This window comes from Gnatocerus cornutus, chromosome 9 (genome assembly GCF_029298725.1).
Source record: "Gnatocerus cornutus isolate USDA-ARS CGAHR chromosome 9, icGnaCorn1.1, whole genome shotgun sequence".
In the NCBI taxonomy this organism is placed as follows: Eukaryota; Metazoa; Arthropoda; class Insecta; order Coleoptera; family Tenebrionidae; genus Gnatocerus; species Gnatocerus cornutus.
In genome coordinates this window covers 7,402,788-7,420,676 of record NC_142241.1, presented here as the reverse complement: position 1 = coordinate 7,420,676, position 17,889 = coordinate 7,402,788, and the positions used below count along the sequence as shown (strand labels likewise).

The 17,889-nt window shown below is 36.5% G+C and overlaps 3 protein-coding genes across 6 annotated transcripts; 1 reads left to right on the top strand and 2 right to left on the bottom strand.

Annotated features, from left to right (window-relative positions):
* Positions 1-449: 449 nt before the first annotated feature.
* LOC148168404 (START domain-containing protein 10-like) lies at positions 450-6,304 on the bottom strand. Of its 4 annotated transcripts, none has more exons than XM_088045102.1 (6): positions 6,124-6,304; positions 2,140-2,256; positions 1,825-2,017; positions 1,643-1,775; positions 1,324-1,591; positions 450-1,274 (listed from the first exon to the last, which is right to left on the bottom strand). In XM_088045102.1, exons 2-6 carry the CDS (start codon positions 2,251-2,253, stop codon positions 1,224-1,226), a joined length of 759 nt encoding a protein of 252 aa, XP_087901228.1. In that variant the 5' UTR covers positions 2,254-2,256; positions 6,124-6,304; the 3' UTR covers positions 450-1,223. The 4 variants fall into 4 exon arrangements, with proteins under 4 accessions (XP_087901228.1, XP_087901227.1, XP_087901225.1 ...); XM_088045101.1 differs by lacking the exon at positions 6,124-6,304 and adding an exon at positions 3,001-3,089; XM_088045099.1 differs by lacking the exon at positions 6,124-6,304 and adding an exon at positions 2,943-3,031.
* Pgm2a (phosphoglucomutase 2) lies at positions 3,104-5,524 on the top strand. The gene is made up of 8 exons (XM_088045092.1): positions 3,104-3,197; positions 3,338-3,663; positions 3,717-3,885; positions 3,933-4,282; positions 4,391-4,522; positions 4,569-5,076; positions 5,122-5,345; positions 5,403-5,524. Exons 2-8 carry the CDS (start codon positions 3,347-3,349, stop codon positions 5,503-5,505), a joined length of 1,803 nt encoding a protein of 600 aa, XP_087901218.1. The 5' UTR covers positions 3,104-3,197; positions 3,338-3,346; the 3' UTR covers positions 5,506-5,524.
* An 8,288-nt stretch (positions 6,305-14,592) lies between the features above and the next one.
* LOC148168403 (uncharacterized) lies at positions 14,593-15,067 on the bottom strand. Its single transcript, XM_088046617.1, has one exon. It carries the CDS (start codon positions 14,971-14,973, stop codon positions 14,593-14,595), a length of 381 nt encoding a protein of 126 aa, XP_087902743.1. The 5' UTR covers positions 14,974-15,067.
* Between the last annotated feature and the right edge of the window lie 2,822 nt (positions 15,068-17,889).

Below are 17,889 nucleotides of genomic sequence, written 5' to 3'. Positions count from 1 at the left end.
TTGCAGTTTTAAATGGTAATTATTCTTGATGTCTTCCGCACTTTTGCTATGCAAATTTATTGTTAACTCGTGCTTATTGTCAAGAATAACAAGTGAATTGCTTAACAAAGAATTATGGAAGGATTTAATTTGTAATTGCCGTTTTATACACATTAGGGAGTTTGCGGCAGCCTACGTTACTACAAAAAATGTGACCTTATACGGGTTTGACAAATCATACTCTTTCAATACCGCAATCCAACCCCCATCTTATTAGGTTATCAATAAGTTAGCGGTACGAAATATTATCATAGGGCCAGAGGCGAGGCAAGACATGAAAGTGGGTAATTATGACGATAACGGCATATCTTATGCGGAATCTCATATTAATTTCGTTATCAAAGTAATGGAAAGTTTATAACCCAATGTAGGCTAACGAAAACTCCACTTTTTTTTAAAGAAAAATCACATTTTAGCCAATTTTTTATTGAAAATTTAAAGAGAACAGTTTAAACTTAATAATTAGGTGTTTAATTCTTAGAATTTAGCAAATTAAATGCAAATTTTTAGGAGTGCACAGCTCGTAGGACCAACAGAGAAGTCGTGATTGTCTCTCTAACTTGACTGGTATTTTTATTTTATTTTTTTGTTCCTTAAAACGCAACATTTGTTTCCGCATCAGTCAATTTGGATCATACGGTATATCACACTTTTCCGTTTCTGCTTGTTAGATAAAATAAAAATGACCATTGGATTGTCCCATATTCTGAACACTCGGTATAATTTTTTATATACAATACTGATAACAATACTGAAAAGAAATTTTTGCCGAAGCAGAAACGTCGCGTTTGTAAAAATTCGCAACGCTTAGAAAAAAGATCTATAAGGGACTAGAATTTTTTGTGGGGTTCACATAATTGAAATTCGTTGCGAAGAATACTTAACGTAAATAGGCGCCGTCACGATTCTCGGTGCGATATTTTCGAAAACTTTGATTAAATTGCACTATTAAACTATCAACAATCTTATAATAACAAACCGGAGTCAGTGATTGTAGAATAGCGAGCGCCATTTTGCATGTTTGAGCCTGCAATATGGCGGAGCTGTTCTCGCTACTGACTTCTCAACAGACTAGATCTATAAAATAACTTCACTTCTGTGAACTACAAAGTAAAAATATCTATTCTAGTTACCCTCCTTACAATAAATTCGATCTCTAAAATATCCTTTTTAAACGGGGGTCGTTATTCGGATTCGTCGTCGTTAACATTCGTGCTCGCATTACTTGGCACACACTGTATATAAAATTGAACAGTAAGTTATAATAACATTTAAATACCTTACGTCAGTTGTCGAGATTTTCGGGGACATCAAAGTGAGCTCGGGGTAAGCCCACGGTTTTAGGAGAGGATTCCTTTGTGCAGATTTCCAAACTTCGTAGCCTTCAGCCGCCTTTTTTAGCTGTTTTACGACTTTCGGTGCGAATTTTTGGGTGATTTTGTTTACTAACCAGATGGGAAGTTTTCCCCTGGGATCCGTCTGGGACACGTAGCCCAAAAAACAGCCGTTTTTATCCGGCCTCACCACGAAGCCCGTCAGGTGTGACGTCGCTCTAAAAATTTATTTTGTTGGTAATTCTGCATGTAAGGTCTACTACACATACCTGATGAAGCCTTTTCGTGGGGGGTAGTCTTTGTGAGGAACCGAGTGGTTGAGGATGAGTTTCTCGTTCCCCAAATCCAGCCACGACCGCTGCAGGACAAAATCCCGATTTTTCACCGGAGCGGGGCAAGAAACTGAAACTCGGAGATTACGGGAGTGTTTTTCGTAATTCTTGGGACTTACGAGCGTAGTAGCCCACGTCGTTGTTTGGATTTAGGTAACCTATTTCTACAGAGGCAATCATGTGTTCATCCCAATCTTTCCTATAATCGGGATCATGTAGCACATCAAACATGGTGTTCGCAGAAATATTTTGGAAGACTGATTGTACTTTAACCATTCTAAAATTACAATATTTCGTCGATTTGGTCCACACCTGCAACTAAAAATGTTTAAAACACGCGCCATGACAGTCAGAGGCGTGCGCTTCATTCTTATCGAAAAAAATCGACCGAGGATGATAAAATGCGCTAATAAACAAATTCAATAAACACGTGCCTTTACGTCGTCCCCTTTGTCGTATTCCAGTTTCCAGTTGTTGTGGTCGTCGACTAGCTTCTTCAACATGTCGAAGTCGCTGTCTTCCGCTATCTTGACGACGCCTGCCTCCATTTCCTGTAACAAGTAGCGTTGAATGCGACACGACGGCACGACGTCCACTTCATTTTCTATTCTTGCGTCGCGGCGCCTTCATCGTACGTATTATCTGGCGTGGTGTTGTATGTGGATATCGATTCGCCGAACGTTTTTGTGTCACGCTCGGTATCTAACAGTCGCTCGTTTGGGGTTCGATAATGAAAGACGCCCCCGCACGCAATTAATTATTTCATTTCCGGAGCATAGATTTACTGATAAAAGGTATTTTTACTTGGTGGTGAGTGGTGGCAGCGCAATTTGTTTTTTTTTTGAGCTGTCAAGTGTTAAAAACAGTGGTAATTATTTGAAGGAATTTTTACTGCACATGTGTTATTCGGGTCAAGTTGATTTTACTAATTGCGAATAAAACATTTCAAGGTGAAAATTAACAGTGCACATGAAAATTTAAGTACCTTTATATTGGTTTATCCATGCACTGGGAAAATGAGAGGCCGTATGGATCTAACGAATTTCTAGCACTCGACTGAAGAATTTGACCCATCAATTTAACACTATTGCCACCAATCATTTTTACGATTTAAACTCGAACTTTCAGGACTCGTTTACAAGTTAATGTTGTCAGATGTCATCGCGGCTTACTTAAACAAATACAGATAATACTAAATCGGCGCTGAATTAATGGGCGGCGATTTTCAAAAACTCACCATATTTCACCCTCTGAGATGTGGTATTTTTGAAAAAAAAATACGAAAACACACTTACATTTTATTTTGACATTTTTTGACGAAAGAAGCTTGTCACTTGAACACGGAATCGTATTCCTGGTGCGTTTTATCAGTGAGATAAGAAGATCAAAACTTGCCAACGCAGCTCATAGTAAAACGTGTGACGCTCTGGTGCAGACGTTTTTTAATATTCCGGAATTGTTACTTCGCACCTTTCGTTACCACTTTGTTTCTGTGAGTAGAGCGCCAACGAGCACCAATTAAACCATTTTTTATTATTTGTGTAAATACTGCCGAGGTTGTAACTTTCCATTGTGAAGCAATTTTTGGCGAATTGTTCCACGCATTTGGGATAACCTTTTGACTTATTACAGAATTCTAAAATGGCAAAATCTGGAAGCCTCGATGCAAAAATCGAAGAATGGTTGGCCTGGGACCGAAACGAAAAAACTTCCGCCTCTATTCAAAGATTGGTTTCCGAAAAAAAAATCGACGAGTTGTCGAAAATTCTTCTTAATAGACTGTCTTTCGGTACTGCCGGATTGAGGGGGAAAATGGAAGCTGGGTACGCCGCTATGAACGATCTAGTCATCATTCAGACAGGCCAGGGGGTCCTCAAGTACTTAGAAAACTGTGATAAAAAAAAATTACAAAGCGCTGGGATCGTGATAGGATACGACGGGCGGCACAACAGTCGACGGTAAAATCAAATTCCGCGCCATAGAAAGCGGGAAATTTAAACTTTTTTCACAGATGGGCAGAACTAACCGCGGCGATTTTCTTACACGCTGGATATCCCGTCCGATTGTTCAGTCATGTCGTCCCGACGCCATTCGTACCCTTCACCGTGGCTAAATTTAAGAGTTTGTTGGGGATAATGGTGACAGCGTCGCACAATCCCAAAGAGGACAATGGTTACAAGGTAAAATTCCACCAGTTCGTGTTTTGCATCCAATTCTTTTATTTTAGGTGTACGGCGCTAACGGTGCACAAATTGTTTCCCCTGTCGATAAAGACATCCAGAAGCACATCCTCAGTAATCTAGAGCCTCTGAAAACCTCCTGGGACACTTCAATACTTAAAAATAAGTTACTGAGCGATCCGTGGGCCGAAACAATGCAAGATTACGTTTCGGTTATTCAAGATTCTATTCTTCTTCAATATCAGGAGGTGAATAGGAAAGCCGGCGTGCTGTTTACCTACACGGCCATGCATGGGGTTGGTTATCCTTACGTAAAGAAAGTCTTTGATGCGATTGGGGTAAAGATGGTGCCGGTGGAAGAACAAAAGGATCCGGATCCCGATTTTCCGACCGTCAAGTAAACATTCTTTGTACATTATAATAAAAAAAAACTTAACTCTGTTAGTGAGACAAACAGAAATAACAGATTTCAGTTTCCACAACTGCTTACAAACGTGTTTTGCAGATTTCCGAACCCGGAAGAAGGAAAAAGCAGTCTGGACCTGTCGTTTAAAACAGCGAACGCCAAAGGAAGTCGCGTCATCATCGCGAACGACCCGGACGCGGATCGCATGGCCGCAGCCGAAAAAAATCCAAAGTAAAACCATTCGTTTGCAGTAAATCTTTTTAACTTCAGTTTCTAGAACCAACGAATGGAGAGTCTTCAATGGTAACGAGTTGGGCGCCTTGTTGGGCTGGTGGATTTTTTTCTGCCGCAAAACGAGTAAAGTTGCCGTAAATTGGAGTGACGTGTACATGCTTTCCAGTACAGTCAGTTCGAAAATTCTGCGCTCAATGTCGAAAAAAGAAGGCTTTAATTTCATCGAGACTCTAACCGGTTTTAAGTGGATGGGTAACAAGACTTACGATTTGTTGGCTCAAAGAAAGGAAGTCATTTTTGCGTTCGAAGAAGCGATCGGATACTGTTGTGGTTCTGCCGTACTGGACAAGGACGGCGTCTCCGCCGCGTGTCAGTTGGCATCATTGACGTCATACTTGTACGACCAAAATAAAACCCTCGTGGAAAAACTGGAGGAAATTTACCAGGAGTACGGCTACCACGTCTCTCTAAATTCGTATTTTATATGCCACGACGGAGAGAAAATCAAGAGCATTTTTGAGAGGATCCGGAATTTTAACGGCCAAGCAACTGTAGGTGTGAAATTATGTCTTCTTACATGATAGTTTCATTTTTAGTATCCCGCCCGGATTGCGGGGAAATACGAAATTAATAGTGTTAGAGATTTGACGACAGGATTCGATAACACGCAGCCTGATAACAAGGCCATTTTACCAGTGTCCAAGAGCAGTCAAATGATCACTTTTAGTTTCGCCAACGGTTTGGTATGCACTCTGCGAACTAGTGGAACTGAACCAAAAATAAAATATTACACGGAAATGTGCGCACCTGTGGGAAATTCGTACGTATTGTCGTAATCAAATTGAACACAATTTTCACTCGCAGAATAAAATTACAGAGATCGTGCTGCCATTATAGCAACGTTGAAAGACATGGTCAACGGAATCACCGAAGAACTCTTGCAACCCCAACTAAACGGATTGATCCCACAGTCTGATTAAAATAAATTTGATAAAAGCGCATGTGTTTTAATATGATTCTGAAGGAATTTTCAAATTTGAGCGTCATTTCCCTGGTCGGTAATACAGCTACCTTTCTATTGTTCGCAGCTAGTTTCGATATATTCCCATAAGAGAGCACTACTATCATTTGTTGTTTTCTGTCATTTTTCTCACACTATCTGTCAGTCGTGTCTGCTCGCATTTCGGTCAGTTTGGCAAACCTCTTCTCGCAGGTGCGGTGTGTGTTTCGCAAAAGTTAACCTATACGTGTCGCACGATTCTTCCGTCAACACAACCGAATTTGCGACTTCTTCCCAGATTTCCAAGCTCAACATCGCTTCCCCATAAACTTCTCGTGTTTTCAAGGTAAGTCTTGTTTTTATCCTCCCATTCTCTTTATTTTGGTTCTTTTGATCTTCCGCATGTCATCCTAAAGATGATCCTCGCTGAATTTTAATAAGTAACGGTAATTTTAGTTACGAGAACGTGCGCAAATGTTTACACCAAAAATTAAAAATGTTAAAAAACAGCGCAAAGTTTGTGTACTTTTACTGTTGCGGTTGAGTAGGAAAGGAAGAACGGAGGTCATCTTCAGTAATTGAAAGTAACAATACTTACCTACTCCAAACATGGGTAATTCGCGTCGGTGTTTTTTTTAAATTCTTTACAAAAAGGCGGCTGCGAGTTAGTTTTAAAGTGTCATATTTTCATTTGTGGAGAAAATTTAGGAAAATCACGGGGAAGCCAAATCGTGCGTGTGTTTTTGTCGTATTTGTGACTTCCGTGAAGTTTATTAACTATAAAATTTTATGTGGGTTAACTTTATCCACTTTTTTTAAACTGTCGTGTTATCATCGCCTACTTGTTTTATTAGGTATGTTACTATCTTTTGATATTTTTGCTGTATTTTGACAATTAATTAGCATAATTACCTAACGTTAAGGATTACGTATTGGGAGCTAATCAAGCAGTTAAATTCCTTATTTAGTTATGTCGTTGTTGTAAGACTACCCATTTGTAACAGGTGGCCAAAATGATGCTCCTCAGGAATTTTGAATGTCCTAATTTTGGATTGTTTGTTTCCAATCTAAATGCACAGCTATCCATTTGTACATTTTCAAAATTGGCAGATTGTTGAAAGATTGAGAGCGTTTTCGATGCACAGTTAATTTTTATTTGAAAAAATAAACGTTATGCTCCGATGGTTTCATTACTTTTTAATTTTCAATTTGACCAAATTCTGATGGAAATTCATTTAGCCATCAAGTCGTTGTGGTGAAACCTTCACAGAATATTTTATCAATAAATTTCAGACAACCTGGAAAACAAAGCGTTTAGCTTCCATTGAAACAAGAGAAAATTAAAACGAGGGAACCATCTATTTTTCCTCCAATTTCCTTTTATAACGGAATTCAATAACATGAAATCTATTTTCCCACAACTAAATTGAGTATTTCGTAACGCAAACGAGCGTTTAAGTTTCAGACGTATCAAAAATGTTGACAGTAAAATTTTATAACTAGCCTCGTATGTGGAAGACAGGAATCTCAACTTTGTCGCAAACTGCAAGTCGCCTCAATCCAATATAAAATGTTTATTTCGTAATAACACTACTGAGAGCGTTTCTCTAGCGTATCATTCAAAGAATAATGTGCTTTGAGATGAATTCAAAACAACAAAGTAAATACTATTTCTCCGCCAACATCATAAAAGACACTAGATGGGGGGATTCCATATGCCGCAGTAAACTCGAATAAAGGTAACCACCCACGGCAAAGCCGAAATAAATCTTCTTCCTATTCCTGTTAACTCAAGCGTGAACAAAAACAACAAGGAAACTCGCACATGGATGTTTTTCTTTAGATTGTTTTTTAAATAACTGACTGATATTAAACTGTAATTGTGTACCAAGAAACGCTTTCAGATAGTAACAACCATTAAATAAGTTTTTTAATAGAAATTCTTTCAAAATCGAGTTTTATGAAAATATTTGAAGAATTCTAATCTTACTAATTTCACTCCACCCACCAAATTAGCATTTTAAATGGCTCTTAATCACATCTCAGTAACGGTACGCGAAGATACAAATTTGGTGAAAGTAATAAGTGCGGTTAAGTGATGTTACGCGATAATTTGGATAAATAGCCAGTTTTTCACGTTTCATGATTTCTAATTTCTGGCTTCAGTGGGACAATGGGTAATTTTTCACCACAATAACAGATTTTATTTATTACCATTTGCAATGTTGGATGAATGGGGCATTGTTAAATGGTTGACAATGGACCCCCCGAGGGGGCATATTACGAATCTTTCAATAATTGAAGTCATTTATTTTAAAGTGTTCAAAGTGCATTTACTGTTTATTTAAAACTGAATTTTTCATCAAAACGGTCCTGCAATAATGCAAAAGCTGTGACAACTAATCGATAATAAAATATGGATAATTTACTGCATATTGCAGTTCCATTAGGGTCGTAAGAGTGTAAAAATATCCATTATGGTGTTCACCACAAATTATTTTTTAGTGTTAATAACATGCAACATTTTGGTTATAAATTTCGTAATATGAAAGGTTAGCACACAATAGCTGAATGCTGGGAAACATACATAAAAAGTTTGCCAATCAGAAACAAGCTAAAAAATGTTCAATTCCCGAAGGCACAATTTTCTAGTTCGGCGAAACAACACGAAATTACGTTTAATCAGATTATTAAAATCCCAATATACTTTTTTATGCTCATATATCCAGATTTGGAAAGTTATTTCCAACACGGTTATAATTCTCGCTGTGGTTATCATGCAGGAAGTTTATAAAGTTATAAATTCGGCGTTAACAGTTCCATATACGTTGATGTATTAGTAGAGAGAAGGAAAAACCTTCCAACTGTTCGAATCCCTTTGAGTTTTGCCTTAATAAATAACCAGCGTTTGGAAGCTCTACCGCACACTCATGTATCCGGTGCAGGATTGTTGAATTACGGTTGTATGCGGTCTAGGGCCAAATCTGGACGGGCATCTGTTCAAATAACGCTCAACGTTGCGAACTTCCTGCAGTTTTTCCAAAAGTAATTATTACGGCCCTGAACGATTTCTGTCAATACGGTCCTGTCGAAACCCGCACAATCTTCTCAGGTTGAAAAATAATCCAATCAATATAAAGGAGGGAAGACACGGCATCAATTAAGACTTGTAACACTTGATTCAGAGCGATATCGAATTTCCTCGAGGTTTAGTTTGAAATGTTCGGTGCTAATTTGTCTACAAATGACTTGTAAGCTCTCGAATAAGATAAATACCTTGTCGAAATTTATTGCAAGACGATAGATGGGTTAAGGGAATTTCAAGCTTTTGATTAATAACATCCACGTTCGAAAGCTGTCTTCTGGGAGGGTAATTAAGTGAAATTTCGAGCGAGCGAAGCGAGCAATGCTATTGTCATGATGAATTAATTAATTAGTTTGGTTGCTAACATTGTCCAGATTGGCGAATTGTTGCGAATACCCGATATCGATTAAATGTCACAGTTTTTGAGTTATTGTGGTATTACTCGATGAAAAATTAACGGGTTTAAATGAAGAAAAATGTACTTCCGATATTTTTTCTCCACAGTATCCTTGATCTAAATTCGACAAAGAAAAAACGGGGGAAATTAGCTGCGAGGTTGGGAACCCTTTTTTTATTCAAAGGGAAAAAAACGAATGACGCTCATCAATACAAAAAACCATTTATAACATGAAGAGAGTAATCATATCTAAATAAAGACAGTACAGCGTCATTTGCTCTATAATATCATATCCATATTCATGTGGGTACCCATGTTTAACAAGCGCATCTAATTTCACCACAGTAGATAATACAGGTTTCTATTCTGAGCATTTTTTGTGATTGCGACTAAATGCAGCTCAGTTCTCAGTTGTGGAAGTTCACAATTACTGATAACAATAATAAGTGGAGAAAAATAGCGTTTTATCAACCACATCCACAATAAAATCGCACACATGAATAAATATCAATTATACACACTTTCTCTTTTTATAATAATTATGCAACTTTATAACAAAGTCGCCGAGAAAAAATAAAATAAAATTCCCTTCCAGTTTTTCACATCGTTTGGTAATGAACTAATGAGGCACCGACTACATTAAACTTTAGATTCTATACGAGCACATAGTTTGAAACTTTCAACTTGTTATCGTATCGGTAGAATCAACATTTTGTAGTTTTGAGATGCTCTGTTGAGCTCTGGACGAATTTAAAAGCTGAAGCGATATTATATGCTAGATAATTGGATTGAATGCAGATAGATTTTCCTATTTGACAATTTCTGGCATTATATTGGTGTTTGTTTCGATGGAGAGAACATAGCACTATACATAACACGTGCATTAACACTCATTGAACTGGATAATCTAACAGGATTAGGAAATTATCGATGTGTGAAGGATCCTACACGAACTGCACTGCGAAAAGGAATTAAATCAACCGAAATGTAATTAATTAATTATTCGGTGGTACAATGAAATTGTCGGGAAAAAGAGGACGGAGGCCCTGGTTTTACGACTGTTACTGTAAATTAAGGGATGATGCTAAAATTTAGGGGATGAAATTAGTAAATTACGGAGTTAAATACAGTAGAATTTCTCGTTTTACCTGACGTTTAGGGTTTCCATCCATTTCATATTTTAATTGGGACTATATATCAACTCAAGCGTCAACCTACGCTTATACTTTCCTTGACTCTCCCACGATATCAAAAATAGATCATCTAAAATTTCACACGGCTTAAACCTATCATCCTCGCTATTAGCACACTCTGAGTCGGCCAATTTTATTAGACTCACACTGCTGCCAACGACTGCTAAATTATTGAATGAGACTTACAGTTCAACAAACTTAGTGTAAACATTACCAAATGTTTGTTTTCAAACTCGATGGGAATATTAACTCCTAACTACATTTTTTCAGTAACTCGATAGAATCACTAGAAAATCTCTAATCCGGCTCTGAACCGGAAACCATCCCTTTTTTAACAAAGTTTACATACATGAACCTAAAGTTCCCTAACAAAATAAACACAAAACAGGATAATGCATCATCGTATTACCAACCGTAGAAAAGTTCCAAGTATCTAATAGATTTCGTAGCAAATGATATTACAAAACCATCCGTTAATTTCGTGTAGAGGTTTACCTGAATCTGAAGAAAACTGCTCCCTCGTCTACTCCGGAGTACGTGACTAAAATGATAAAAGGGATCCTAATGAATTAATCTGCGGGGAAAAGTTTATGGACGAATAACACAAAGAAAATTTCAAAAAAAAAAGGTTTGATGGAGGACGAACTGAAATATGTTGCGGCATTTCTAACACTTCGGAGTTCACGGCGTCATACATTTTAAAAGAGTTCGTGTTTATGGGGCTATAAAGAAGACGAGAACTGGAGGATCTGAAATAGATCGACTGTCACACCACTGCAGTGCGGGAGTTATGAGCTTGCAATACCAGAAGTGGTGAGAAGTTCGAAATTTGAAATTTAGTCGATTCTGAAAAAATTCAGATCACAAATTCTTTGACGCTTGGAATGTTCGCGAATTTATAGTTTTGTTTTGTGAACTGCAATAAAGCGGCGAGTGAAATTTATTACGTCAACAATTTTAAATGCCAAAGTCTAAAAATGACTAATCTCAAATTAAAATTTTTAAATGCCACAAACGTCTTAAATGAGATTCCGCATTACTTGGTGTCGTACTGTCAAAATCTAAAAGTTATTTTCCTGAGTGAAAAATTACGGATTTTGATCAGACGCTTAAAATAATAGCTTTATGTAAAATGGTGGATGCGCCGGTAAAAAATAATTTCACTAAATCCGCTCGTTTTTTGTTAATTTTTATTTATGCTTTGGTGTTTAAAGTGTATAAAATCCCTTCCATTATTGTACGCTAATTTTTGTTTATTTTGAGTAGGTATTTTACGTTTGAATTTTTGTTGAAAAATAAAATTTCAATCAACATTTCAAAACTTTATAAACATTCCATATTGTGTTATAAAGTTGGATTTCCATGCCTGCGTTTACAGTTTATATTTATCTGTAAAGTAAACACATATCGTTAGTTCATGTTTAATTTTTGTGGTTAATTATACACAAAAAATCCGATTCATTTATTTTATTTACATGGTCAAAAATCCACTTTTATTATTCATTGTTTCATTAAATAAATAACATCCTAAGTTTGAAATTAAATAGCGCCGGTGTTTGATTACGTCCAGTGGTTGCATTGTTTGAACTAAAACCACAACAATTGACAAAACTGATGTTCGTAAAGAGAATTAAATTTTCTATTACAGCTTTGATCACTTGGCCGGTGATTTTGTTAAATTCTACGTATTTTTCATGCGCACCAGACGCATCTGTTTTTGTATAATATTATAATTATAGTAAAAATTTGACCCGTTGAAGTCTCCATTGCGGTCGAAATGGCCCAACGTCCGAGGTTGACCATTTGACCCCTTTTAGAGGCAATAATGATGAAAGACAACCCCAACAAACGTATCACAATGCGCTATCATCCCCATTTCGGAAATTACAAGCAGCAGGTGGTTAATATCACAACAATTACACGTGTGCAAACTGATAGCAGAAATATGCATTTGCCTGTACATATACGCAATAATTCTCAACTAATCATGATCCTGATTTAGGCGCGAATCGATTTAACCCTCGTTAATTTTGAATTAAGGGTGTGGGATTCGGGTAATCCCAGACGATATCGGGTATCTACGTCAGCTTCCATTAAAAATTCCCAGATTTTCTTTTAGAGCTTTGTCTTGTTCATTTTTGTTTTATGGACTAGAATGAAATGTCACTTTTGGTGTCTGCGGAGCTTTATACAAATTTAAAAAGATGAGACGAGATGTCGTGAAATGTTTTAGATGGTTGTCGTGTAATTTTCAAGTTTTAATTAATTTTTTATAGGGATGAGGGGTTAAACTTGCTGATTATAAGCTTGGGAGCAGATGGTTGGAATGTTTCGAGGAAATGAAGCGGATTCTTTATTGGATTAATAGATTTTTATGGTTCGTAATGGACTAATTAAAAATGAAGTTCGTTTTTATTGTTTCGTTGTTGTTATCATTTACCACGTAATGGACTCGAGGCTAGTCTATTCTCTAGTTTTTTTACAGGTTGGTAAGACTGCCATCTATAGATTGTGATGACATTTTAGAGCCGTTGTATGTCAATTGATACCTAATCTTATAGTTTGAATTTTTTTTCCGTCGGTGGTTTTCTTTGATATTCTCCCAACATGCCACGATCTTTCCATTTCGTTGTTCTTGCAACAACATCGCTACAATAACTCAATTTTAATTGCCTCATCAGCTCAGTTTTTACTCTCCATTTAGTTGATATGACCATGTTTGGATGACGTTTATAAATCATCATCATCGGAAACAACAGTGTCGTAGGTAATTGGTCAGTGAAATGTCACTTTTCCAATTCTGAAATCGGTGCGTTGCTGTGATTGATGGAATAATTGTTATTTAATGGTTATTTTTCCCAATATCTCGCTTTTGCTGTTGACCTGAGTGTAAAATACAGCTGTCGAGTTTAATTAATTGACGCCGAGTTCAGACTGTCACAAAAGGAGTTTTATTAAACTCAATCAATAGTTAGTTGATGATGGAAATTTTATTTTTCGCAGGATTATTTATCCACGTCGTAAACCTGGTTATTTATTTATACACGGGTATTTATAGATACGGCGCGTGCAAGAGGGGTTTTTACACCGGACATTACGAATCTCGCCCTGGTTATTTATTTTTTCCTGGAGCTCTTTATAACTCCATCTCATATTGGAAGAGACGTTTAGGGCCTCAGCCTAATTTAGCGTGAAATTTTTCCACCCTGTCACCTCGTGACATATTAAACCATCTCCCTACCCAAAGTAAATCTAAACACCATCCGGTTCTTAGATCCTCTCCCTCAGGAACTCCACTGATGATTAGCCAGGGAACATCCGCGGATTCTTGACGGCTTCTTAGGGACATCCCAGAACCATCAACGGTACAAAGCAGAGATTCCCTCGGGATCTAGCTTTTGCGGAAATCAGCATTATACCCCGTCCATCTAATCTGGAGTGCACAAGAAAAACGAACATATGTATTGTTAGGAAAAAAAAGGGATGAAGACGTGTCTCTGTAGGGAATTGACGAGGCAACTCCGATCAGGTGACGTTTAATCTTGGCCGGAAGGAAAAATGTATTTTCTTGTGCGAAAGTTTTCCTTTTTTACGGGTCACGTTGTCGATCCAATCGGTTATGAAAATCAATCTGCTGGAGGTAATTGGGGGGTTCATTTTTAAGGGAAATCGGAGATTGAATGTCATCGGTTTTGTTGGTCAGAAGTTGGGATAAAAGGATGAGGGATATTTAGGTGCGTTTAGAGGGACTTTTATGGGTGAATAAATCTCAGAATTGACGTTTGTGAATGGTGGATTACCTAAATGGAATTGCTAAAAGGTCGTAAAAAGAGATGCAGGTGGTTTATTTATACGGAGCGATACACAAATATAAAAACGTAGAGTTATGCATTAAATAAAAAATTCCAAACAGTCCTATATAAGATTACGTAATTTTTCGATTGAAGACTGAAATGGTTTCTGATCGTGTTGATTTTCAAGGTGCCGCCAATTCCTTCCGGCTCTTTAGACGTGGTTTTCCTCTTGACGAATCATTTTCCCACATTTTTACAAGCAATGTCACGAATCATTTGAATCCAATCGACCGTTGTGAAAGAATAAATTAAAGGTTTATTTCTTTGCGTTTCTCTATAAGACTTACCGTATAAAATCTAAACTAACCACCGAAACGGCACAGAAACTTAAAAGTGACAATTTATTACCTCTTCTAAAACTATATAAAAGCATAAATTCCTGTACGGGATTACTCTTCAGACTTTTTCGTTTTAAACAATATTTCTCTTTTTTTGCCACGTTGAACCTGTTGAAGAGGCATTTATCCGAATAATGTCTTCGTCGTTCATCGCATACAAAGCAGAAATAACACGCACACATTTCAAAGAATTTATTTTTTTATGGACAAGAGTTCATTGTACACGTTTTAATTTGAGCTTCTTTCTCTCCTGGAGCGCAACCTGCACTGACACAATGTCGCCATCTCGTGATTTTACCAGTTCCACAGCTGACTGTGCATGGGGACCATTTTCCCCAACGGTCCCATTTCTTCGGTCTTTTATCTTCTCGTTTTTTTAGCAACGTGGATTCTGGAGACATGACTACAACTTGAGTTGCGCCACGTTTACGAAGGTTGGAAACTTGACAGTCTTCGAACTTCTTTGTTTGACACAGTGTGGACAGAAGTAGAAGGATACATAAAGTCTGGAATGTCATTTTGTCTGACGTTTGATTCTGTTGATTAGAAACGTGACAAAGGACAATAACACCTTGTATCATGTTTCACTGTGACATATTGTCTTACTTCCTAACTTCCAGAATTACGATTCTAGAACTCGGGAAAAGTTCGCGTTGTCTTGAAACTTCAGTAATACGTTACGTTCTCATTACAAGTAAAACGGAAAGCGCTAATCGCTGATAAATATTAATGATTTAGATTAAGAATGATTCACGTGTTGAATTTCCTCATAAATATGCAAACGAGGGTTGATGTTTAATTTCCAATAGAAAATTGGATTTTTGTTTGGTGACGATGACTTTTCGTCTTTAATTATTCACTCAACCGATAACTGGAACAGCCGCAAAAGTCGATGCGGGGCGGAAAAATTTATGGCTCTTTAAATTACGCAACTTTCTAACCTGCGGATTTGTTGTAGGTAATACGAGATGGGGAAGATTTATGTTTAATCCATCTCAAGGGTAGTTTTAGGGAGAAAGTGGACGAATTTCATCACGAGAAGTTTTTATGGTTGCGGTAAAACGTTGTTTTGAAATCGGGCTGCTTCTAAAAGACATTAATTAAAAGCCGCGTTTACAGTAACGGAAGTAGAAAAAATTCACAGCATAAATAAATTTTAGACTAGGAAATGCAAAGATGGAAACAAAGCAAAAGAATTTGTTTCAAAACTAAAAATTTACGTTACTATGTTCAATTTAAATTTAAGCAATTGCTTAAATATTAATGTTATAATAATAATAATAATAATAATGTATAGTATTATCCCATTATCATTTATCAGAAGTTTTACTTCAAAGTTTTTCCAATAGAACTTAAAGCAAATCGACATAACTATTTTTTTTTTCATAAAATATGTTGTTAAAACTGCTACATTTTTTACTTTAGTATTTAACCTTAACTTTAACATTAACCTCCAATGAAAACATATGTGTTAACAAAAAGTACTTTTGAAACTGAAAAAGTTCAAAACACAAACGTAAAACGTCGTTTTCTAAAAATATTGAAAAACGAGTTAGCAACCTTTTAACACCAATGGCTTCATTAGTGTTTTAAATGAGGGGGATGATAGAGATAGCAATTTTTGCAGCACTTACGTATTAATCGTCCGTTATCAAAAATTTTAACTTAAAGTACTGTATTTAAGTATTACATGTCAAAGCTCCCAATTACTAGTATTTTCTTCGTTATCAGAAGATTCCTTATTTTTTGCTTTTGAGAAAAATATTGTAATTAACGTTTTAAAACATATATTGTTGGCTTAAGTTGTTAAAGTGCTAAGTCCATTTTTTGATAAAATGTGTTTTCTATTTTGTAAAAAGGAAAACAATAAGGTTTAGCGTTGGATCCTTTGATGTGTTATTATTTCAGAATTAAGAAACATTTAATTTTCAGTCTTCAAGTTTTGAAATCACAGATTTGAGAATGGACATAAAATGAATAATGAATGAAAGTAAAGATTTTTTGACCTCTGTTAAAAAAATTCAAAATGGACTTACCAACTTAACGATTTAAGCCGACGACATGACGTTTTAACATTTTTGTTATTTCCTTAAATATAATTAAAGTACAAAACTGGTTTCTGTTTCTACCGTTAAGGAAAAATGTTTTATTGGAACGTAGACAACAAACAACATCCCCAAATATCAATAACACAGCGTTAAAAATAAAATTTGTCTCTTCTGCTCCATAATTTTGCTATGTGGCAGAGTTCACCAAAGATAAACGCTGCGCCCATGTAAAATGATTCGATTAAATAAAATACATAGGAAGAAATAGAGTTTTTAGAAAACGATGACTTTTCTCAAGAGCGTGATTAAACTAAAGTCCTTGCACCCCCGTGAAAGCAAACGCAGCTTAATACTAGCTAATTAACGTTTTGTTTGCACTGCATTATTCACTCTCTTACAAATTAATGTTTGACGGCAGCAAAATTAACTCCTTTACACGTTACCATAAGATAAGGACTCAGATTTAAGTAGGGTTTACCCTTTACCCCAAAAACGACAACTAGGTACAACCTCGCCTATATTTAGTATCTCCATGGAAAGCTTTTTCTAAATGCATAATTAATCGTGGAAATTTTCAATTCGTGTTTCAACCCTTTAGGTCATTCCGCCCCTCGAACAAAAATTAAATATGTATCCGACTCCCGGCGGAAAATTAAAATTAATGACGGCGAAATGAGATTAATGAACTTGGCATAAAAACGTTCGTTTATTTCGAAACTAGTCGAATTAAACAACGACATGTTCAACGTGTCGCTCTCGACTTCACCCCCGACCTTATTTTTAACCCCTGTCAGCACGTTTCTTGTTTGCCCAGATGTGTTCTTTTACGTCGGCGGACGTCATCATAATAGGAAAACGGAGATGGATTAAATTTGAAGCGATTGGAAGAGGTGAATTTCGCCCATTGCGGCTGCAACAAAAAACTAAACGAACGGACAGTGAATCGAAAGAATTAAAAGCGGTGGTATTACGCGGCAATTTCTCTGAAATCGGTTCATAATTGTTGTAGCGCCTAATATGGCATGACCTGGAGTAATTAGAAGGGAAAAAAAAGATAAAATTCGGGGTAATTGTCGCATGGAAGAAACAGCCACAACAGATGTCGATAAGTCTTCGGTTACCAAACTTTGTGTATAAATATTTATGCCTTTTTTCATTCTCTAAAGTTGGTTCATTATTATTCATTAATCATTAAAGTTTTTATACGAGCTTTTAATGTGTCTTGATGTATTTCTCGAAGGGTAATAAAAAGCATCATCTGTTCTAATTCACGCTAAACATTTATTATAGTTGAATAATTCTATTCCTTATGTTTATATCGTCAAATCAATCTTTATTTCACCAACCCACGTTACAACGGACCAACTGTCTTCTTTGATTGAAGGGTAAATTGTATCAGTCAATTAAAGTGTTACAATGCGATCCATTTAAACCACAATTCGTGAAGAG